Below are 24,990 nucleotides of genomic sequence, written 5' to 3' on the forward strand. Positions count from 1 at the left end.
GGGGTGAGACAGATCACAGGCTCCTAGTGTGATAAATATGTGCTGTGCTAATTTCTTGCTGCTGAGCTCTATTATTTAGGTGAACATCAGCTTGAGGTGACAACTGCATTTTTCTTTGGAGTCCTTGAGCCAGACTGTGAGCTTGTGGGCATGATTTGATGCTGGTGGAATTGTACTCAATCAGCTGAGCATCGCCTATTGGGAGCGCCACTGCAAAACTGTCCTCCTCAGTAAGACTTTCCTGCTGCTTCTTTTAAGAATTTTGTTTTCACCTTTATTTTGTCTTTCAAAAAAAAAAAAATTTAAAAAAAAATCTGTGAATTTGAAGAATTAGAACCAAATTGTGTCCACAGTTTCTCTCAGCTGTGTATGCACTACCATTAAGGTGATTTCCGATAAAATTATCTGACTTGAAGAAACCTAACTGACATTTTAACCCTTACAGTGGCATGTTAAAAGCTTTCATGTTGGTATAGGCCTCTTTAGTTTCTTGTTTTCTCACTGCAACTGTCATGGGCAACTCCAGTCTCGCACTTTGTTTTCCCCCTTTGTATTGGAAGTAAATAGGCTTTTTCCAATTAATGTCTACGATAACATTAGTAGCCAGTGGGGAGGGAAAAAACCCTGCCTTCTGGAGGATGCTGATGTTTCACTTTGAGATTTTTGGAGAAGTAGTATTCAGCATATTAATAATGACGGTAAGTAACTCTTACACTGCTAGGGTTGGATTTGGATTGTCGAGTTCCAGATGTCTTTTAAGTTCAGTGTCTAGTTAAAGTTCCTTGACTGGGTTTCCATGACAGTCAGTGACGAGAAGAAGCCACAGAGAGTGATTTCATCTGAAGTACATATCCACTTATGATTTCTTTCACCATCTTATCTAAATGCATAATTACAGTGTGCATCATCTTTATTGTCTTTGCTACAGTTGGAAATAATCAAGAAGACAGTGAAAATGACTTGCACAGGATCATATTGCCTCCAGTAAGGAGACTTTGCTTGCTTACGCTGGTGCTCAGTCCTATAACATAATGATGTATATATCTGTCATCTACAAATTGATCAGGGCTGTCTTCCAGACCAGTTTAGGGATGCTTTTGCCCTGGGAAGGATGTTGGAACCTGCACATCGTGACCTAGAAGTACAGTAGTGTTTTGGAAAGGCTCTGATGTGCTGCACGCTAGTCACCTCAATGCAGTGAGAGAGCTCTTGCTCTTCCCTAGGATGTCCTTTTGTGTTTGCTTGCGTGGGGCTTTTTTGAGGAGAGGGCTTATTTCCAAGTGTTGAGGGGCTGTAGTGTAATCTTTGTCTGCTGAATGACACAACTCTTGAGTTTTTGCTCCTAAGCTTATGATATGCACTTTGTACTAAATTTTGGTCTTTTTCATTGAATTGCTTTGTATGGTCAGTAGTAGCTCAAGGCAAGCATTTCAGGTCTCTTAAGACTGAAGCAAGAAAACATTGCAGTGTGTTTTTAATCTGAAGTGAGAAAACCAGGCAAGAATTATTCACAATTCTTTACTGACACTTTTTTTATTACATGGGGCAGTTTCCTTTGAGTTATGCCTATTTTCTGACTAAATCTTTAATGGTTTTCCTCAGCACACTGTGCCTATTTCTTAATTTTGATCTATTTTTTTGAACATATTGCATCTTTCTGGTGATCCAGATTAAAATGAACCTTTCACTTAGGCTCTTCAAGAGTGTGTTTCAAGATAGAGGGGAAGAATCCCAAATTGCATTGTTGTTTTTGAGATCAGAAAGCAGCTAGGACATCAAAACTTACCAGTAGAGAAGTTTTGCTGCAATTCACAGGAGAAAACCAGCTGATGTCTCTGTGTTGTGATACCTAAGTCAAAATTAAGGCCTGAGTCTGCATTTGATTCCACATCAGGCTGCAGTTAGAATTGGGTTTTAGCCAGTCTCCCAAGCTAAAACTGACATGAAGCTGCTTTTGCCTGCTTTTGCTTTCATGTAGCACAGAGGTCCCAAAATAGCTGTCTTAAAATTAACCCAGACGTGGCTCAGATGATACAGGAGATAACACTAAAGTGAAAAGCTTCGGTCTTGCCCAGTGCATAATTAATCTAAGTCTAGGATGCCAAGCTGGGTTGCGATATCACCATTGTGATACATGGTCACCATTGTTAATACTGCACTTTGCATTCTCATCTCTTGAATAATCCCATTTAATGCTCAGAAATGTCAGCTTATACTGAAATCCAATTTTCTGGTAGGTCCCAGTGATTGAAGTTTGACTCTTGCCAAGACAGGGCAGAGAGTGGTTGTATGTTGGTATTGTTTCAGCCTTTTTGGTGCTCCATACTTTGTGTTCTCATAACTGTCTCCAGGACACAATCTCTCATGCTGAACATCTGCATTGGTCCAGGTTTTCACCAAGTGGATAGCCTCCCTCTTAGGATGGCCTAAATCGTGATGTACTTACCACAATAACTTTCATCTTTCCTTCAGCACTTCAGCATGTGCAGTCTTGACAGCCTGTACTTCATGTCTCTTTCCAGTGTTCATTTGACATCTATTTTTCCCTCTGTCTCGATGTTTGATTAACAGTTTACATAACTGTGCTGTGATGCTAATTGCATTATCTATGAGTAATCCAAGACATGCAGACTGACATTTGATTTTCAGTGGTATAGTAACTGGGGAAGAGATCTGCTTCATCTTCACAGATATTATATTCAGATGCAACATGTATTGTCATATATTACCATTGTAATTTGTGCAAGGATGGGCTGGAAAGTTTCTGAAAGATGGAAAATAATAATTGATTCCTATAAAACGATATTGGGGTCCTTGACAAAGCAGTGCAGGTATGTGGCAGGGACCTGGACTCCCACACTGTGGAAGAAAACAGAATGAGGCTGACACAGACCAAAGAGGTAACACTGATAACCTATATGGAACTGGGAAGTTCCTCTCCAGGAACTGGAGAGGAATCTGGGTTCAAGGTTTTTAGGGATGGTTCTTGTTGCCAGATGTCCCAGGAGCTCAGTTAGGAGTCCAGAGTGCTGAGTTGAGGTTGGCTTTTGGTCACAGAGCAAGTGCAAATCCACGCCAGAGAGTTCCTTTGGAAACAATTCTTCCAGATGGCTTGTGGGAGATATCTAGGCTATGTTTTGACCTTATCTTTCAGGCTCTGTTGCTGCTCACCACGGCAATGGGAACATAAGTGGGGAAATGCTGATAAACACTGATACATTTGATTCAGCTGGATCACCGGACAGATGGCTAAGAGTCTCTGAAGCACAGAGCTATGGTTCTGGGGAGGGAGGCAGAACAATCAGAAGTGTATGGGGAGACAGAAAGCCAGACAGCAACACCTGCCTAAGGTCAGAGAGAAGGGCTAAGCTTTGTAAGATTAAGATATGTAGGGACGTGTCTTTTCTGGCGCTTGGGTTTTTTCCTCCCTTGGCTTATTAAGTTTGTGTGAACAAATAAAAGATGTTCTCTTTCTGATGTAGTTTGGCTGAGTCACTCCATTTCGTAACAGTCACAAGTGGCCAGAAAGTTGGTTGTAGCTGGATTCAGGCCCATTGGGACTTGCTGAGATAAATATACATGGTGGAGAGAGAGGTGTTAAGAGCTTCCTAACCCAGCCTGCCTTTGGGAAGAGCAAAAGCTGAGAGTCCCTTGCTGATAGAGGCTGCACAGGGAAAATGAGAGAGTCACCTGAGTAAGGCTCCCAGTCTACTACTCACTCCTTCATGAGAAGAGGTGTGGTTCTGGTCCAGGCCCTGTTGTGCCTCTCTAAGGCTCTCTTGATGTTCTCTGCAGATATGTATGTCTTGAACATGTGGGGGGGGTTGTTTGTTTTTTTTTTCCCCAAACACATTTCAGAATCCAAGCCAGCTGCTACAGCTCCTTCCCTTCAGCAAAGCTGCTTCAAACCATGTTGAGGTTTTGTGGCTCTTTGTGGCTGCGAGCCTACTCACAACCAGTTTCATCACATTGCAAGGTTATTTTAGCAACAACGTGATTCTAAGTGGTTCCCACAAACGTCCTCATCTTTTGTCTCCACTTGTTTACTCCTCAATTCTTCCTCCTAAACACGTTTTTCCATCCCTTCAGCAAAGCAAAGGGGGTTGTGTCCCTAACTTGGGTATATCAGTCCTAATGGCCAGACCGGAGGAATGCTTGAGGATGGCACAATCTACAATTTAACCCAGTCCCTTCTGTTTCATAGAACGAAGGTTTCAGGTTGGAGCATGTGGTTTGTGTTTTCACAAGTGTATGGCTTGTTTGAATGCATGCAGTCTGAGTGTTCAGCACCTGAAAATCAGAGCCTGTAAACAGCCTGCTGCATTAGGAAATCTAGGCTCTGCTGCTTGTTTACTTTAAGTATAAATGTCATCTTGGCAGGCAATATATCTCCCCTCTTGCATACACAACATTTGTAATTTGATTGCTGAGCTTAAATGGCATAGGCTTGGTAATGAATTTTAAAGTTTGTGTTTCTGTTCTTTAGTGACCATGCACACGTGATGCAAAGGCACAAAGCAAGTTGGTGTTCTTTGAAGCTGCTTTCAAATGTTCTGTTACAGCGTATGTGTTGAGCTAATCAAAGGGATTTGATATTTTGAGATTGAATAGATGAATTAAGGAGGAAAACAAATGGTTATTGTAACTTTCAATGAAGTTAGGGCATGGACTGGTCTAAATAATGGCTCCTGGCTGTGGCATCTTGCCAGATGGTCTACTTGCAATGTTCATTAATAGCTGTTACTACTACTGTATTGATGTTTTGGACTGACACAATACTTTGCAAAGAATCAGTGGCAGAAAAACAGATTGAGATTCAGCAGTTAATACTGTTCTAAGCTTTGGAAACAACCTCAGTAATTTTTTCCTTTAAAATGAAACTAAAACTTTATGGTAAATATTTATGACATTAGTAATAATGTAATTTTTCCATTTAGCTCATACATAAGTACTCTCTGTATTTTTTCCTCCAAGTGATTTGGGAAATAAGACAAATCCAAAGTGTCCTGATGCCTGATTAGATTGATGGCATTCCAAAATAAATGGGAAAAGTTATTGAGAGAGTGCATGTTTGCAGGAAAAAAGTAGCAAAGGGTAACTAAATGTATCCAGCTGTAAGGCTCTGAAATATTTCTCATGTTGTCTCTGCTGTGCCTTTGAAATCTACCTAGGAGGCATAAAATCAGCAATGTGAAAAGGTTTGCTTTCCATTACAACACCTGACTGTTGTTTTCAGTAGGAAATTATAATTTGTAAATTCTTTCTCTTTTGATTTATCAGGAGTTACTGAAGTCATCTGTGTGACTTCCTCATGTTATCTGACAAGTGTTAATAAGCTGTAGTGTCTGTGTTCTTGATGTTATGTTTCTTTGAATAGTGGGACAGGGGTGCTTTGTCCAGCATATTTTATCTACAGCACAGGGAAGTGTACCTTGGTGGTTTTCTATTGCAGTAGAACTAGTGCTACCTGTTACAAGTGTTCCTCTTCTAGTATCATGTCATCATTGCCTTAACTCCTTGGAGAATTTCCCTTTTCCAAAGGAAAAAAATTTCCAGTGACCATCCCAGTAATATCCTTTTTGTGGGATGAGGGGTTTTTTTGTTACATGTTTCCATGTCTCTCTCTAATGAAATGCAAATTCTAGCTCAGCTTTCACAGTACACCATCTCCTTTTAGGAAGTCCTTTGTTTCAAGTAGCCTGACTGTGCAGTGTTTTAGTTGTATGAAAAACCTCATCTAGTTACATAATGGCTACACTGGTGTCATGGTTTAATCCCAGCTGGTAGCTAAGCACCACTCAGCCACTCACTCACGCCCTGCCACCCCCCAGTGGGGTGGGGGAGAGAATCGGGGAAAAAAAAAGGTAAAACTTGTGGGTTGAGATAAGAACAGTTTAATAGAACAGAAAGGAAGAAACTAATAATGATAATAACAATAATAAAATGACAATAATAATAATAAAATAATTGGAATATACAAAACAAGTGATGCACAATGCAATTGCTCACCACCTGCCAACTGGTGCCCAGTTAGTTCCCGAGCCACCCCCCCAGGCCAACTCCCCCCAGTTTATATACTGGACATGATGTCACATGGTATGGAATACCCCTTTGGCCAGTTTGGGTCAGCTGCCCTGGCTGTGTCCCCTCCCAACTTCTTGTGCCCTTCCAGCCTTCTTGCTGGCTGGGCATGAGAAGCTCAAAAATCCTTGACTTAGTCTAAACATTACTTGACAACAACTGAAAACATCAGTGTGTTATCAATGTTCTTCTCAAACTGAACCCAAAATATAGCACTATACCAGCCACTAGAAAGAAAATTAACTCTATCCTAACTGAAACCAGGACAACTGGTGAAAAAAATGGTGTGTCCTTTAGAAAGCTTTCTCAGTGTTCCCAGTGATGGATACAGTGTTTCCCAGCTGAGATTGATCAGGTGTTTATAACATCAGGAAACAGGCATGCTGGGGTCTTTAAAATCACACGCTTTTGGTGTAAAAAGTTTTTAAACTGAACAAGCTGGGCTGTCTTCCGTGGGTGTGGTGGAAGCATTTTCTGGTCATTTTGTGATTTTTTGACAGCTTTGTAGGCTGAAATGGATGAAGCCTGAGAATCAACCTGTCTAATGAATATAGCCTGCATTCTGTGGCATTGTGCCAAAGTATGAATTTGGGCTGAGGGAGGGCTGTGTTTTGCCAGTGCTTCGGAGCATGAGTGGCTGAAACTTTGTTTATATCTTTGCAGACCATAAAGCATGCTGCTAAGAAATGCTCTATTGCATGAGTCTAGAGGAGTGTGTTCTCAGGGAATGACTCTTAGCTTGAATTACTCTGGAAAAGGAGGCTGCCTAAAAGCAAGTCTTCCTACCCATTACAGTGAGTTGTCTTTACTTTTGCCTCCCTTTTGCTGGATATTAGGGACCCATATCTAAAGGGACCTCCATGTACAGTTCAGAATCTGAGGAAGCTGCTTCTCAGCTGCTCCTCTTGTCTCCCTTTAGACTGTGAATTTTTTTCCTGTGCTAATGGATATAGAAGGGCCTATCCTATAACTGCAGCCTGGGGTTTTTGTCTGTAGCTGTACTCCTTAAACCACAGTTTCCCACTTACAAAGGAGAGTGTGCCTGGAGGGAGTGAATTTCAGGGGGCATCTCCTCTGGAAGTCAAGGAGTGGGTAGAGCCTCCACCCAGCAAAGGGTGCACACATCAAAATAGTGATCCTGAGGGTGTGCACTCTTAAAAGAAGGAAATGCAAAATGATGCTGTGAGATCCTGACCAAGGTATTTGCCTCACATCTGCTCCTCAGATTCCTTCTTTCTGCACCTGTGTGACAGATTCATGTGAAATTCCAGATCTGCCAACAGCTGAGGAACCTTGCTGTGTAGCTGCAATATGTGCACAGTATTTAGTTTCAGGCTCCTAATTTTGCAGGCTAAGACGAGATTCCGGAGGAGTCCTCATTTCAGGGTATTACTGTTTTCTTACTCTTTTTCCTCTGGGCTGGAGCCATAGTTTGTACCATATTTAAAGTTTCTGGGCTGAATGCCAGCATTAATATGTTGTTTCAGTAGACCAGCCTGGCTGGTTCTTCTAGGGCCTCTGAAATGACCTGTGTGTCTGTTAGAGAGAATGAAGAAGCAATGGGCCACTATCTGCTATTTGATGCCTTGCTGTCACAATAGGTTCACTGGGGGCCCAGCTGGGCCTGACTTCCACTGTGCAAAGTGTTGAACAGTAAGGAACATGATTGTTCTGGAGAGGGTTATACCATATAGAGATACAAAATGTGTAGAAAGAAGAATTAAAGGACACTCAAAGAGTGCTAGGAATCTGCCTAGCTTTCATCTGGAGCAGCCCTCACTGCCTGGGAGCCTGGCCTTTCTGAAGGGAATGCATGCAGTGAGACCTCCCGTGGAGCAGCTGACTCTGACATCACTGATAACGATGGCAATATTTGCTACTCAAAGTTGGGACGAAATGGCTTTATTTATTTAACCATCTGTTTGCAATAGATTCTCACAATCTTTTTCTTTTATCCACAGCTTACTTTTATCCATATGCCACATTTTGCTGTTCTAACAGCTTCTCAAAGGATTGCTATTTTTAGACCTGTAATAATGGATGTATGCATGACTCCTCAGCTAGCAAGCAGCTTGTTAACTCAGATTGGTGCCTGGTTCTTGCATTTCTTATATTTCGAGTCAACTATACATTTTGAGGTAGAATATCTGGGATAAAGCAGAAGCAGGTGTATAAAACCAAAGGAGAGGTCAAGAATATGTGGGTTTCGTTATATTCTTTCTCTTTGCTGCTGAGAGCATCTTGGGTGTGTTGGACTTAGTGGAGACGTACTGTACTGTTGCACTGCACAGGTTGCATGATGTCCAGTAATCCTGTACAAGTGGCTGAAGTCAGAAATAAAATGAATAAACAGTAGGACAGTGGACTAGTCTTACAGGAGGCAAGTCAGTGTGTCAAAATTTTCAGTTTTCCCACTTCCTGGCACTTCCCTCTGTTGAGCTGTGGTCTCCTGCAGTAATGAATACAGTGTAATGATGTAAAATAAGTTAGTTGGCTTAGTGTGATGATGCTTACGCATAGCTCTTCAGTGAAATAATCATGTGAAACAGGCGGTCTGTGGGAGCATTAGCCCCAGCCATCTGTAGGCATCTGACAGACTAGATGGTTAAATTAGCCAGGTAAAGTCCCTGGTCTCCCAGCAGGAATGTGGTTCTTGCTGTGGGTAGATGGAGTCAGGGAGATAATTCAGGAACTAAGTGCAGGAGCCTGACCTTAGGTAATGTGAGTAGATGTCTCAGCGTGCATGTCTCTTAGAGTAAACAAGGGGGAGTTCTGCCTATGATTGTATACTTGTCCCAGTGGGGTTATCTGTCTTTTGACTGCAACTCAACAGAACTGACTGAAGTACTAATCAAGAAGAGTAGTTGTTAGAAATGGTTGTTCTCTTTCAGAAGTAGCTAAAACCAGTACCTGAACAGCTAGAAGTGTGTGGCTTCTCTGACAAGGGAGGAGATGGAAGAATACCAATTTTGAAGCAGTGGAGGATCAAAATTGTGTTAAAAATCCAGAGGAGTAATGAAGAATGTAACATTTCCCAAATAGTAGAATTGTTTCTTGTGCATGTCTGTTATAAAATACAAACTTATGCTTAGGGAGTAGGTTGCTCATCAGAATTACAAAGGTTAGAAATATTTCTCTGCTATACAAGATTTTTTCTCACCTTCCAAAGCACTTGATATCCTCTGCAAGAGGCAATGTAGACCATTAAATGGATGGCTGATCTGATCTGCTCTGTCAAGCAACTTCTCTTTACCTATATTTTCCTTTAAAAACACAGGGATTTCCCTCAGCTTCACCGATTTTACTCATGAGTTTTTTGTCATGCTTTCAATACAAAGTCAAGACGAGTTTGCTGTCAAAGGTACATACCAGAGGAGAGAATTCAACCACCACAACCCCCTGTACATGCTCTTGCCTAGCACTTAAAAATTCTCTTTCAATGGGAGTTTTGTTTAAAGTAGGTATGAGTTGCCTTTTTTCACTTGTTCCACGTCCATACACTGACACCATTTGCTCATATATCATTCTTTCCTATAGGATCTTTCAGCTGGTGTTTTCCAACTAATATCTTCCACCAACAGTGCTTTCCTTCCTCTTTTAGGCAAGAAAGTGTTAAATTCTCTTGTTGTTTGTTAAGATGGCAGTTCTGGAAACCTGTGCCTGTCAAATTGACTACAGCTAGGAAAAGGAGATGCTTTCCTATCAGTAGCAGAACATTATTCTTTTAGGGACCATTGAAATACTTGTAGCGAGACATTTCGTTGCTGGTTCTAATAGCCCTTGTTGAACTAGTTCTGTGATAATAGAACAATATACAGAAAGAAGCTGGTGGAGGTGTAATGATAAAAGAAATATAGGTCTCCCAGTTTATATGGAATGCTTCAGGTATTTCACCTGTGTGACAGGATTTCCATCTCTGACATGTGAGATTGCAGAAACTTTATTCATATCTACTCTTCAGCTGAGTGTTGTAGCTTATTAACAATGAAATCAATAGGAGTAATCAGTTATTAGTATAAGGACTTTAAATATTTAGACCTGTAATCCAGAATGCATTGCACGATTACAGTAAACCCTTCAGAGAAGTTGATGGGACAATGTACACTTGTAAGAGACTACAGAAAACAGATGCATTTCCTTTTCCACAACTTAGAAAACAGGCAGACTAGAGGACTTTGGCTTGGGGATGGGAATATCTTCCTCTGAGTTAAACTGCCCTGGGTTCTTATTGAAAAAGCTATGATTTTAATATTCTACAGAAAACTGTGTATTAAAATGACAGGAAGGGAGAAATCTGTAAAGGCACAGCAGCAATTGCTTCTTTTTATTTCATTAGCTTACGCAGTTGTGCCAGCACACATTCTAGCCAATCTTTGTTAAAATAGAAAACGCTATCATTTGCAGGCAGGTTTCCATATGAACAGAAACAAAGACTCAGTAGCATGAAGCTTCATTTCATAAGGAAATCTCTTTTCTTCAAAGACACTGGTAGGTTATGTGAATTATACTTTTTTTTTTTTTCTGTTTTCTGAAAAGCTTTATAAATGCACCTAATTTCAGGAAACTGTTTTCTTTAAAAAGATGAACTATCCTTAAAAAAAACCAGAAGTTGGGTTTGCATCAACTTTGATACGTGACTTGTTAAATCAAACCAAGCCAGATACCTTTGTGGTACAATGAGAAAAAAATGTTATAGTGTAAGTTCATATTGTGTGTGTTATTTCATAACTTTGCATGAAATGTGCTTTGCTTCTGATTGAAGCCTGAAGTTGTTGTTTTAAGAGATGGGCTCTTTGGAACCTTTCAGGAAATGCTGACCTGACTGTGGGGTGTACTTCTGTATAACAAAGGGGGGGAAAAAGATAGCTTTTACTGGCAAGGGAAACTGGTTTTACTTATGTCATGAATCAGCTCTGTGTTAGAGAACCAGGATGCCTCTTGTGTGAACTGTTAACATTTAACACGTTTCTAGCTGAATGGCTGGTTTTTAAGACATATTGACAACTATGCAGTAACTGCAATTAAAATCTCCAAAATAAACTACAGTTTTAATCCCAGATACCAACAGAGTTCAGTGAGGAAACTGAAATGTCTTGATGACCAATGAGAACTTAAATTATCTTTATGGCTATAAATTAGTATATCAGACTACTTGTTTGAATTGATGTATTTTATGAAGAAATTGAAAGCATAGATCCCATTTTCAATACGATTTGAGGATCAGAGATAAAATCTTAGAAACTGAAGTAACTGTGAGCAGGTGTCTCATTAACACTTGAAAAAGGATATAGAAATGTGATGACATTTTTCATAAAATTAAAAAAATTTTTTTTTTCTCTTACAGCTGTTTGACCAACAGCAATGTTTTCTGTGGGCCTCTGTGTTCTGGCATTTTCAAAGAAACCCACAAAACTTGACATGAAATGGAAAGTTGAAGCACTGTGATTTGTTAACTTAAAACAAAGTAGATATTCTCAACCTATTGAAATATTTTATTTAAAAATAAATCCATATGAGTCATAAAGTATCATACAAAGATAAACATCTTCATTCTGTTGAAATCAATTGACCTAAATAAAACTTTGTAGATAGCTGTGTTTTGCAAGATAGTTCTTTAATTTTTGGTTGTCTTCAGGTTTTTTCCAATTCCTTTTTGGAAGAAGAATTTCATGGTGAAGTAGATAGACTGTACAATATTAAATATAGAAAGCCTTCCTTTCTTTTTTCCCTCTGCCTGGACCTTTTCTGCAGAGACTTTGCTGTGATTTATCTTTTCAAGTTCCCATAATAAAGAATTGGCTAGTTTAATGATGAAGGTGAAGTCGATGAGATTCAAATATTATGTGAGCCTCAAACAAAAAAATGAAAAAGATATTTGGAAACTTTCTCTAGAAAGAGACAAACTGTTTTACTGAAACAACTAAGAAAACTTGGGCTTTTCGAAGAATTGCTAGGAGACTCTTTTCTGATATAGCAAGGAAATGCTAGGTCTTTGACCAAAACCACATATCAAAACAGTGGTGATGAACTAAATGGGACTCTGCGGCACATGGTTTTTCATAGTAAGCGCTCACCTGGAGGAGGAAGGAAATGGGGGCTGAGTCAGAGGACTGGCCTCTTCCTGTCGATCAGTACTGACCAGACTGATAGGGAAATGCAGATCAGAGCTTGGGGGTTGGTACGTGAGCTATGAGAGCTGTTAATGCTGTGTGTTTTAGAGCTGTGTGTGGAACCTGTCTCAATACTGAACCAGGTTGCAGTTATTTTCTGGCTTCCTGGTTATTAGTTTGTAGTCTGAAACTTGATTTTCTTTTGTAATGTAAACCATAGCTGAACAGTAGTCTTGGTCAGCAATATTAGTCCCTATCCTGATAATTCTTGCTCAGCCTAGATAACATACCAAACCCCTTACATCTTGTCAGCCAAGATGTTTTTTCTCTTGTCCCCTTTACTCTTAATTATTTTATTTGAAGCACTGTCTTGACACCACACTACCCAGCAAATTTCATTTGAAGTACATGGAGCACAAAATGTAGGGCTCTGCATTACCATGAGAATATAACATTACACTTGTGGGAGCCAGATGTCTCTCCTCAGTTCCCACATGCTGGACTCAGGAGGGAGGAAATGTCCTCTGCTGTCAACTCTGCTGGAGTTAATGAAGTTCAAGTCCACCATCTAGCTTGGTACAGGGGATTCTAGCTGTACCAGGGGATTTCTGGCAAGGAAAGGAGGAGGGAATCTCCAGGTCAGACTGGATTGTTCAAACATCTTAAAACTATATGGCTACCTTACAAGGACTTTGATGGGATAGGGACTTTAAGTCACTGTTACTACACTTTATCACCTAACAGCTTTTCTCAAAGCGGTGGGCTTTCCTTGCAGTTTGCAGGTGCAGCTGAAAGGCTGGTCTGATGGCAGCTAAACACGAGTGCTTATGTAGCCCTGACTAAAGCAGTCCTAAATAAATACTGTGACACACACTGCTTTCCAGTCTGCAGGTCAGCCTAACTAGGTTGTCCTTTTTCTGAACACAACTTAGTTGTGCATGTTTCAACATTTTTATCAGTGGATAAATGACTTTCCTGCTTAATTAGGTATGTGCTAAACCCTTCACTGATTCATGACCTATGTCACTGGTCTGTGCGCATGCACTGGGCTCCAGATTTCATCAGAAGACTGGCTGTGGTACTATGTGATGTACATCTGGCAGAATCCTTAGGGCTCCTGGCATAAAGTGACATTAGTAGGTATTTTGTAAAAAAAATATTTTAAGTAACAATCATGTGGCACAACGATGAAGAGATGGGTCTAAGCCCACAAGGATTCATAGTGTCCCTACATAGCTGTAGATCCCTTCATTTTTACAGGCCTTGCTGCTGCTGACCTGAGCTACTTTTGTAAGGCTGTGGTCATCTTCATCCTTAAAAGGAATGACTGTTCATTCCTGTGGTGGGAGGCAGTTTTCTTTTGCTTGTGTAAATCACTGAGTGTGCATGTGTAAACATTTCAAAGTGAAGTAACACCATTTTTTCCAGGTCCAGACTTAAACGGATAAGCAAAATTTATCCTATTATTTGTTTTAATCAGGAAATACTAAAGGATTTTGTGTTCTATCCATCTTACTATGCTGACTCTCTGAGCCGTTTCAGAAGCTGGTATAGCTTGGTGTTAGGTTAAAACTGAGTTTAGTCTTTCTGGAAGCCCTCTATATGCAGAGCAGTAGTTGAATTAGATCTTAAAATGAAGTAGTAGGGTAGTATCTTTTAGCTGTTCCCTGGCTGTAGCTTGCCCTTCTTTTTGTTAGCTAGTTTCCTGCAAAAAGAAACTGTTCTCAGTTAGCATGCTGTTATCCTTGATGTTGTATAGGGCTGTTGCAATGTCACGTGATTGGAGAAAAATACTCCTCTGACACACCTACAAAACAGAGATGGCGCTTACCTAAATGAAATTAAATTGAAGGTCATATTCAGAAGGTGCCGGTCTTCCAGCTAAGTTGGACATCCCAGCTGTCCAGCCCAACCATTAATTTTTAGGACTGGCAACTGTGATGGTTTGTTAATTTACTCCTAAAAGACCGGGCTGTACTCCAGGTCAACAAAAATGCATGTATTTCATCTCCATTTTAGCAAAGTTCAAAACACTTTTGGAGCAACTGCATTCTTAAAACTTCAGATCAGAGCTTGCTAATGAGAAATGGTCATTTAGGGAAAAGCATGGGCATTTCTTTCCTGCGGTAGCATGGAGTCGGTCTTTGTGAGGCACAGCATCTTTGAAGCAGCAGTGCATGCTTGTCATCTCTTCTCTGCATTTTCTCTTTGGAGCTTGACAGGGCATGCATCTGTCACATAGCCTGCTGGAGGTGTCCTATAGTACTCCAACTAACAATTGTACTGAGGATGTGCAGGTTTATATACCTACCAGTCAGTGTGTTTAACAGAGAGGGGTAGTGTGTTGTGGTTGTAAGGTGGAAATCTGAGTGTCTCATACAAAAAATAACATTACTAATACAGACTCCTGCAATTGCTGGTTATTGATTTGTGGAAATCTGCCAAGTCTTTCACAGACAACATTGTTCTGGGGGAGAGAAAGCAGTTCTGGGAGTGTTGTTGCAGTTACTTAAAGTAATAGTTCTTTTTTGTAATAAACAATGACTTTAATGGTGTGTGGAGGTAATTTTAGATGTTACATTCATTCTTTTCAGATGTAGTTAGAACTTAATTGATGATTAACTTCTGTGGGTTTTTTACTTTAAAACTAGTTTGATTTACAGTGGAGAGTGGAAAGCAATGGTGCTTTCACTCTTGTGAGTGTATCCACATTGATACACCCCCACACAGAATGTGTATGCACTGGGAGGACAAAGGGACCCCAATACTCCTTTTAAGTGTGTAACTCCTTTTTTTAAAAATAACTCCTTTTTTTTCATAGTAATAATGATATTGTAAAAAAAATAATTATTACTGGATTTCTACTGTAATAGAAACAATGACTCCTGTAAAAGCTGAAATGACTGGCATGTTTACTGCATATAACAACAGAAGGCTTTCAGAATGCCTCTTGATTTCTGTTCTGGACTGTCATTGGAAAAGTCACCTCCACAAGCATTGAGACCACGTGTAAGCGGATGGTCTAACACAAGTACACATGGACTTCAGAACTCAGCTCAAGTGGCATGGTGAACGGTGCTGTTAAGTAAAGTTACTCATTTACCTTGGTAAGAGGCAAACAATTAAATTAGCAGCACTGGGGTCCAGAGTACTAACGAAGGGAAAAGTTTTAACTTCTGCATTGGTTTTGTAACTTTCAGAGTGAGAAGCCTATAGCAGTATCTTGAATGTAAAATCAGCCACTTCTCAGTTCCCTCACAAGAAGAAAACATAGTATTTCCAGGAACGATAATGCTTTTGAGGGTTTCTTGTTTTGTTTAAGACTGCTTCTAATAGTTGTTGTAACCTACTTGCAAGATGATCAGCTTGTAATTGTAATTATAGAGGGGAACAGTGTAATTGTCTTTCCGTGGGCAGGGTTAGATACTGAGACTTTTCTCTTTGAGAGTACATGTGGCAATGAAAGTAAGATTTTCTGTTGAAGATGACTCTGGAATCAAAGGTTAGGAAGTTAAGATTATTACAGTAAGTTGTCTACTGTTTCAAGTATTGGCATTTAGCATTTTGATTGTGGACACTATTTCTTAACAATCCTTTATTTCTGTTTCAAGTGCTCTATCAATTGCAGACCAGATGTTAGGATTTTAAGAGGTTTGTTTGGGATGTGTGAGTGTCAACCCAAGAGGGAGCAGTGGTGTGGTTTTTAACAGGGGACAATACAGGAAGGCTATGAAGGTGCGCTCAGTCAATCAGACAGGTTCTTTTCTGTATTCAGCCTTTTGTTTAATTCAGCCCTGGGCAGATGAACGGGGCTGAGAAGTAGTTGAGAAATCATGATTTGGCATTAAGGAGAAACAACTCCTTTTTGCCTTCCCTCCACATGCACCTTAAATACTTGTGTGAGACTAGATTTTAATCCCTGTGACATGTCCCATTCTGCTGAGTAGCTTGAATTTCTATCAGGGTAGTAAGGGGGCAAAATCTTGTCCCTAACATTTAAAGCAAACTAATTTGTCTGCAGTGCTATGCACAGTCCTTGCAATTAAAAAGTTCAAGCCAAATGCCAAGTGGCTGCAGAATGTCTTTTTTTTTTTTTTGTAAGGCACTTAAAGTGTGGGTGAAACATCTGTTTCCTCCTCCCCGCAGCTCATTTTGGAGATTAATATAATTCTGGTGAAATCTCACTGCGACATGTGCTGCTGTTCAGTGAAGATGTTTCAAATACCTACATGAAAACTAATTGCAGCTTCTGCCATTCACTGCATCTATTAAAAAAAAAAAAGAAAAAAGAAAAAAAGGAATTTCAAAAAGTTTTCTGAGCTAAAATGGTAGTTGCAGTCTGAGTTACACCTGCAATAAACTGTGGCAGAAAGTACTTGAAAACATGGAATTATTTGGCATTGCCCATGCCATATGTGCTGAGGGATCACTGCTTCTGCAAACGTGACTGTTCTTTTGCCATCCATATCTGTCCTCAACTTGAAGAGCAAGGGGAGTGTGGAGCTCAGAGGGGAGATACATAGACAGAGATATATTGTTCTGAGTCCCTTTCTTCTGCACAAATTCTCAGTTTGGTTTTTGGGAGTCAAAAATTCAGGCTTGAAATATGTTGTCTTTTCTGTGCAGAGATAAATTTCCTGTATCTCTACAGTCCATTAAAAATCCAGATGCTGGTGAGTAACTGTGGTGGGTGCATAGCATCCAAAATTTCAAACAAACCAACTTTCTTAAATTTTGCCACTCCCAATGACTGGGTGCAGCACCCTCCACTGTGCAGAGCTGTTTACACAGTGCTTACAGTGATGACAGAACTTGTTTCTGTGTTTAGATCATTTTTGGGCTCAGGCTCCCTGAAAACATGTGAAAAGCACCTCTGTGAGCTGGGCTGACCTCTGGCTGGGCTAGCAGGTCGAGCTGGGGTTGAAGATGTTTCTGCAAGCAGAGGCTTTTTTAGAATTAGTGTTCTTTTCCTTGGCTATCAGACTAACCACTGCGTATTCGTTAAAGCTTCTCTTTGCAAATAGACTACTACTACTTGATGCAGCTGACTGCTGTGAAATACAGAGGTGTTTTTGTCAGTTCCTGGAAAAACCTGACATTTCAGTTTGTCTCCCCTTCATCTCAGGCTCTCTCAGTTGGTGTGAAACTGTGTAGGTCTGGTGAAATCAACAGAACGGTTGTTAGGAGGAGTTACCATCCCTAGCTTTCTGGTACTGTCTGTGCAGCTGAGATGCCTTAGCCATGACCACCTTCAGTGTTGACTTAAAGTAATCTGCTTTTTTTGGCACTGACATGGATTGAGACTGCTTTCACAAGCATGCCCATGAGATAGTAGTACAGTAACAGCTGTATATTTAAATGTCAGTCACTGTAAGGCAATGCCACTGAAGCCACCAGTACAATTTAATAAGACAGATCTAGCAACAGAGGGCAAGTAATGAGTGTTTGTTGTCAGGATGCCTCCAGTCGTGATGGTAAAATCCCCATGAAGAACGTGGAAATCCCTGTGACCTGAATTTCTTGTCATGAGAATTGTGGTTGAAAGGACAAAGTAGCTCAGTTAATTTACTGTCCTGAAGTGTTTTTAAAGATGCATCTTTGATGGGTGAGATTTCAAACCAGAAAACTAGATAGGAAAGAAAGAGTACCCTGAAGAGAGACACAGGGTGTTTTAGTGAAGATAGCTATATATACACACATATATTTTAAGGTCAACATTGAACAGCTCTTTACCCAAAACTTGAATCTGTTGCTGCTTATAGAAATGAAATTGTGTGTTTGTCTAAGCCATTGAGATGTAATTTCAGTTTATACCGTGTTAGCACAACTAATCCTTTCAGTGATGTTCAGCTTCTGCCAATTCAGTCAATGGACTAATTGTGTGAAGTGAAGCATACAAGCACAGCAGTGTTTTATGTACTACATCTTACCACTTCCTGACCCTGTCTCACTGCACACTACCTTCTTGCAGTCTTCTAACCAGATCTGTTGTAGAGGTAGAAAAGCCCGGATTAATTTTCTCTGCTTTGACAAGCTCCTTTACATTGCAGGAGGCCAGCTTTTATAGTGCATCCATAGGAATCGTCTCCACTACAGCCTTTCACCACACAGGAGACAGACTGAAGATGTAGGCAGCTGGCGAATATGAAAGCAATGAAGAGGTGTTCTGAGGTTGACAGTGCTTTTTGTAGTACACACATTTTCTGGGAAGGGCATAAGAAGGGAGATAAACAGGAGATGATTGTGGCAAGCTGAGAAGTAGCTGTAGCAGACCAAGATGTTCCAAAGAGAAGATCACAGCAAAAAGGTAAGGGTGCCAACTTCATCCTGTCCTTTTTCCTGCTGCTTGAATATTTTCTTCAACATCAACAGATTTTCCTTTGAAAATGCTGACATTTTCTGGAGACTCCTATAAATACTATAATAGCCATTCAGCATTACTTTGAGAAAAATACAGTAGTATTTTTATAGCTCACTCTAGCCCCCTCACTTCCTACTTAAAAAGTGTTGGGTTTTTTTCTAGAAGCTCTGCAGACTGATAAAATATTGATAACAGTTCAAAGATCAGAAATATCTCTGCATAACTGCTGTGTATAGAGTAATAGTCAATCAAGACACAGGGGGGGAAGTCATGTAGCAGTTGATAAAAAGTCCTACAGAAGACTTTGACTCAAGACTAGAAATAACTGCAAATAACTCTGAAACTCTTATTCTTAGATAAATTGTTTTTACTTAAGGGTCTGCCAGCAAGGATGTATGACTAAAAGGACTATGAATCTCTATTATCAAAAGCAGTGTCATAATGTCATGCATGCATGCAAGGGAAGAGCGTCAAGGGGTTAATTTGATTGTGTTTGAGTCTAACAATGCAGTGTCACAGTGTAATCTAGGATGTTACTCAGCCTTGGCCTAAGTCAACTGTCAGCTGAGTAAATGATGAAGTTCCTTGCACTGGCATGGATTTGGGCCAAAACTGAGGGATTTTGAAAATCCCACTGGTAGTGTTCTCAGCACAATTGTTTTAATATAGCTTACAGCTAGATCAATATTCATGTTCAGTCATCTAATTTTTCTTTCCTGTTTCTAAGTATACTTGAGGATGTCTTACTAAAAATGATAACGTTCACAGTTTTCTCTTATTTTAAAAAATACCTAAGCCAGCTTTCCCTAAACCTTCTCTGTGGTCTTCACTCCTGGGCAGAGAGCATATGTGGAAAACACAGTAGTACTGTACACTGTTGCAAGACTTTTTATAACGTTACGTGAAACAGAAGAGGGCCTTAAAATGATAACATAGTGTGCAATGATGACAGCCTCCTAGATGGAAACAAAGCTTCCCCTGATTTTGAGTAAGATTTGGTCTGAATGCTCCTGAAAAAAATCCTGTCCCTAGTTCTTTGGGTTTTATGGGAGCATCTGGTAGGGTATGTCAAACAACGTTACTTGCAGCAATTGGCCTGGATAACAGTTTCTAGTTTCTTGGTTATCAAATTTCTGCTCCAGGTCAGGCTTCATATGTTCAAATGGGACCACATTTGCCACCTGGTGTTTTGGAAAAACTGCCTGGAAGCTGAAATGTATGCAGTAGCTGTGGGACTGACTGCCTTCAAAATTTGAGTGCTGTAAGAGTTGAGAACACTTGGAGGGCCATCATTGCTTGGATGAACTGAGCACCGTAACATCTCACCAGAAAGTAACAGATGATGACTACCTAATATTTCTAAAGCATGGCAGACTTTGAGGCCTGGACTAATTTTTCATTGGCAATGGGCCAAGTCATGTTATTAAATTTAAACGCATGCATACAGGATTTCCCGCGTAAGGGTCTTGGCACCTTTTGAGTCTTAGCACAAGCACTTCACAGCTCTGAGATCTGCCAGAGTGGTTGAGAAATGAGGTAAATTCTTAGAACACTCTCAATGGTCTGGACTGAATGACCAGATTCTAACGTGCCTGAATGACTGTCCTTGTCATTTGTCTTTCAGGTCCTCAGGCTCCATCAGCCACATGCTGATCACATTGCAGCAGCGTAGGTGTTGCCATGAGGATCAGGAGGTGTCCTGTCTGCTTCACAGCTTGTCTTTTGATCCTGCTGGGTAAACACCAGAGAGCGCCCAATATAGAGGCAGAGCACACATTTTAAGAGAGCTGACAAGCCAGTTCCTGCACATACATGCATCTGTGTAAGAGTACTCCAAGTCCAGGGGCCTCTGTGGCACTGCATGGACCTAAGAACTGTTGCATGTGTGGGGTTAGACTCTGCTTTTTGAGACATGATGCTCCGACGAGGATTTATTCTGTTTCTCCCCCGACTTGTAGGCCTGCTGGTGGTGGCCTGTTGCTTGGTGTCTATTGTTTATATGTTGGCTTGCACACCCAAGAGTGATAGCCAGCAGCTTGCCTTGCCCAGGGTGCACAGTCCAACTGCAAAGGAGGGATATGAAGCCATTCTGCAAGAGCGAGAAGAGCAACACCGCAACTACATCATCAGCTTGAAGAAACAAATTGCCCAGCTGAAGGCCGAACTCCAGGGCAGGAGCGAGCAGCTTAAGAACATGCAGGACCAGTACCCAGACCCCTTGGACATTCAGCTTGACCACAGTAACCCAGAGAAGGCCCAGGCTAACCTGCTGGCTTTCCTCCATTCCCAAATAGACAAAGCAGAGGTGCACAGTGGAGTTAAGCTGTCCACGGAGTATGCAGCCGTGCCCTTTGAGAGCTTTACCCTGCAGAAGGTGTACCAACTGGAGACAGGGCTGACGCGCCACCCAGAAGAGAAACCTGTAAGGAAGGATAAGCGAGATGAGTTGATAGAGGTGATCGAGTTAGCTGTTGGGAGTTTGAACAATCCAGAGGGGGAAGGCAATGCAAAACACCGTGTATACACAGCCTCCGACTTCGTTGAAGGTTTGTATGCAGACAGCAGGTTAGAAGGTCCACATAGTGCTGGTAAGGGGTTCTGGTGTGATTGCATTGCTGAGGGAGATCGGCGTTATCTCGGAGCACAGATGTCTGGGATGGTGTTAGTGCTGTGACCCAGCAATGCTGTCTCAGGCACAACTGCAGAATGGCAGCTTTCTTGGGGAATGGGACTTTGACAGGAGAGCCTGCCGGTCTCTCATAGTGACCACCGATGTGTGCTCACAGCTCTCTAGTCATGCACTTGCCTCAGAACTGACAAAGCAAGGAGTGAATGACCAGGCTGCAATCCCAGATCTGTTACCAGTGCTAAGACTGACAACTGCAGTTAAAATCCAAACTCCAACATTACCCTTATTTCCACCTGCACAGCTCTGCCAGACTCAGAGTGGCAAAACAGGTTTTGAGGACAGCAGCTGAGGAGCTCAGTAACTCAGCTGGTATCACCTATAACTTCAAATGACTAGGAAAGCTTAACCTTTACAGGGTATCTCCTATACCAGGAGGGGTGCACCTTAGCCATTGGATTCTAAAATGAGCTAAACACTCTTTACCCTCACATGCAATATTGAGGCAGTAAGTGTGGATTTTTAAAGTGCCACTTTTAACAGCAATCAGTGTTTACTTCACATCTTCTGTCACCAAATCCAAAGTGTTTACTTGTTTCCGGTCAGGCTGGTTTTTCCCAGCCAGGCAGAGCCACCAGGTGTATTCCAGGAGCTGTGATGTCTCTGTGGTTGATATCAGGTTAGCCCCTGCTGCACAGCAGCTCTGAGTTAAGAGGGCAGGAACATGTGCAGCAGAAACATGGTATGAGACAAGATTTCACAAATCTTGTTTCCAAAGGCTCATGGCTGTTTCTCATTCAATAAGAGAGCTACATTTCTACTTTTAGTATGGCTGTCCTAGTTTCACTAGGAACTGGCATGTTCCCTGCTTGTTGTTCAATAGTGTTGTCTGTAAGTGAGATTTAATCCACAGCGGACCTACCTGGTTTTTGTAAGGAGAAGAAACTTGCTTTCCTCATCTTCAGATGTTTGTGCTGCAGACCATGTGGGTAAGATGCCTACCTTTCATGGAATGACTTCTCTAATGTGCTGAACACAAGCCTCCATGCTTATCCCAAATCACTAGTGATTTTGCTGTGGATTGTTTTCTTCATCTAATATTTATGAATAGAGCAGAGAAAAATGCATCCTCCATGTGATGAGGACAAACTATTGCTGTTGTGCAATGGCCAGTTGTTCATTTCCACTCTCTGTGTATGTTTCTCCAGCGGTCATGGTGTTGAGAGACAGTAAGGTCCTGAAGCTGTGCTGGGATATACCTAATAGTTGGGCAAGTGCCTCCCACAGCAGGGACATGAGTTGTTCAGACTGTGGAGACCTTGTTGAGGCAGGTCCTGGCTCCCCTCTGGTCCAGACACTTCCTCCACACCAGTCAAATTCCTCTTGCTCAGAGATGCGACCAGGGCATGGGCAGGGAACTGGGAAGTGCTGCTGGCTGCCAGCATTTGAATGCATCATGGAGCTACGTGCTTCCAGTCTCCTCCTTTCTGTTTGTTGTTTGGTTTATCATTTCAAAATATGTTTCTACTGTTTATTATAGGAGCTGAACAAGCATATATGACTGTTTGGCACCAGCTCTTTCATGGGGAGAGGGTGAGGGGAAAGGAGGAGATGTTTCCAGCCATACATTGCTTAATATTCCACTAAAGTTACCTTTTTGCTTAGAGCCTGCCTTTATGCAGTCAAGGGTCTTTGCCTGGGTACCAGTGCTGTCCTTGGGGAACAAGGCAGAATCTGGTGTGCAGAAAGGCATAGGGAAGGGATGCACGCTGCAGTGCTGGCTCTGCAGAGGTTCTTCAAGCCAGGCCTTGCTAGCTTTCACATACCATGGTGAAATAATCCAGAGGGAGGAAGCCCTGCATGCGACTCGGAGATCAAGAAACTGGAGCCCTGCATGCAGCTCAGTCTGAGCTCAAGAAACCTTCCTTGTGTCCTCCCCTGCAGGGGAGGCCCTTGCTTCTGTAGGCACGAGGTAACAAATTCTCAGTCTTACTCAGCAGTGCAAACTGATTTATCTGCAAATGCAGGGATCTGTGCATTAGGGCTGGAAACAAAGAGCTGACTTGGCAGAAGATTTCCCTGCAGAGTTCCTTTGGAAGTCTCTGTCATCTCTTGGCAGTCTCTTTTCCCCCATCCTCCATTCTGCAAGGACGGCAAAAACTGCCGATCAAAGCACAAACAAATCCATTGCTCTGTATAACTTGAGGAGGAGAAGGGAGGACTGAGTTTTCTGTTCCAATTCTGCATTTCAAGTATGGTTTAGACTCAGAACTTGTTTTGAGACAGCACTCTGCAGGTGCCACTGCCTACACAACAAGTTAGTAACAGGCTGGATTCCATGGCAGCTTCTGGCAGCTTCATACCAATCCAGCAACACAGCAACCGTGAGCGGTGTTAGCCAGCCAGCAAAGCCAGCTGTTTTCATTTTCTGGAACTGCCCAGGGTAGCTGGAGCTTTCTGGGAGATGTGGCCGAGGTCTGCACTGGAGGTAATACCACTTAACCCCATAAGCTTTTTATCTTCCAGCTGCTTTAGCAATAACAGCATGCAAAAGCTGTATGCATCTCTTCTGTTAAAGGTGGGGCTACTGCCCTCGTCTTAAGGTTGAGCAGATGGAGGGATGTGCTGAAATGAAAATTAGGTAATCGGGGTCAGAGACAGGATTCAAAACCTGAACTGCTGCTCTTGATACATAAGACTTATGTCTTTGTTTCTGCTCTATTCAGCAAAGCCTTTGACACCAGCTTTACGCAAGTGTGTTGCTGATCCAGAGTCTTGCTACCATATAGAGTGGTTCAAGTTAATCTTGTTTGCTTGGGCTTCTTGTGTGGATTTTTATATTCTTGTGGGTCACATCTGGTACCTGCTATCACTTTTTCAGTACTAGTTCATTGCTAACATATGTCAATAGGCAGGGTGGTGGTGTGGTGCAATAGATTTGGTTAGGGTCTGTATCTCTTCCTCTTTTCCATTTTGTGCCTTTATTCTTGTCTTTGCAGAGGGAAAATGTTTCTTCAAACACTTCTAACGTTCAAGGAGAAATGTTTTGTCTCTGTAGCTGGGATCTCTTAAAATAAGTGTTGCATCCTCTGCAGTTTCTAGACAGAACCACTTGTGCGTGGGAATTAGACTGTGACCCTAGTACCTTACATCTGAGCTAAACTCCTTCTCAGCAGATTGCTGTTAACATTAAATTTGGATAGGATTCTCAGACAGTTCTCCTTCCAGGAGTAATAGCTGACACGTGGTGGAATTTTCCATTTTTTCCTTACTCAAAACCAAGAGAACCACACCTTCTCCCTGGGGCCCGAAATGTATCCATCTGGCTGCTACTCTGCTCTGCTTCTCTCTTCACAGAGGCACTTGGGCTGTTCAGCTGCTATAATCCTCCCCTCTCCCCCTTATTCCTCCCACTTCTATACCAAGTTCACTGGTTTTCTGCCGTGAGGAGTTAGTAAGAAACAACATGGAAAAGATCAGAAATTTCTGTGTATTATGAGCAGGAAAAGGACTGCTCTCTTTCCAATAGAAAGCCAGTTGCTCAGTGGGCAGAATAACAGGTCTGGTCATTAATTTATGTAAATGGCAGCAGAGCTGAATAGATTTGGAGGTCATTCATTTTCTCAGAGATGGAGATAATAATTTGGAGACCCTGACAAGCCTCAGTGGTGTGTTCCATAAGTGAATGTAATCACTGTCTGGTGATACTTTTTCCCAACAGGAACAGTTCCAGAAAATCCCTGGATTGCTTCAGAAATGCCCTGCCACGGCACCGTCAAATATGCTGTATCATAAGTTTTCCTACTTGAAGT

The 24,990-nt window shown here is 41.5% G+C and overlaps 1 protein-coding gene across 5 annotated transcripts in view; it reads left to right on the plus strand.

Annotated features, from left to right (window-relative positions):
- The window catches only part of CSGALNACT1 (chondroitin sulfate N-acetylgalactosaminyltransferase 1), a 51,616-nt gene that overhangs the window by 14,809 nt on the left and 11,817 nt on the right, over nt 1-24,990 (plus strand). For all 5 annotated transcript variants that reach the window (XM_030020148.2, XM_030020142.2, XM_030020132.1 and 2 more), the window contains 2 exons: nt 18,242-18,498; nt 20,177-21,098. In XM_030020148.2, the coding sequence (XP_029876008.1) occupies nt 20,465-21,098 (634 nt within the window). In that variant the 5' untranslated portion in view covers nt 18,242-18,498; nt 20,177-20,464. The remainder of the gene's footprint in view (nt 1-18,241; nt 18,499-20,176; nt 21,099-24,990) is intronic.

Source organism: Aquila chrysaetos, chromosome 1 (genome assembly GCF_900496995.4).
Source record: "Aquila chrysaetos chrysaetos chromosome 1, bAquChr1.4, whole genome shotgun sequence".
Classification (NCBI taxonomy): domain Eukaryota; kingdom Metazoa; phylum Chordata; class Aves; order Accipitriformes; family Accipitridae; genus Aquila; species Aquila chrysaetos.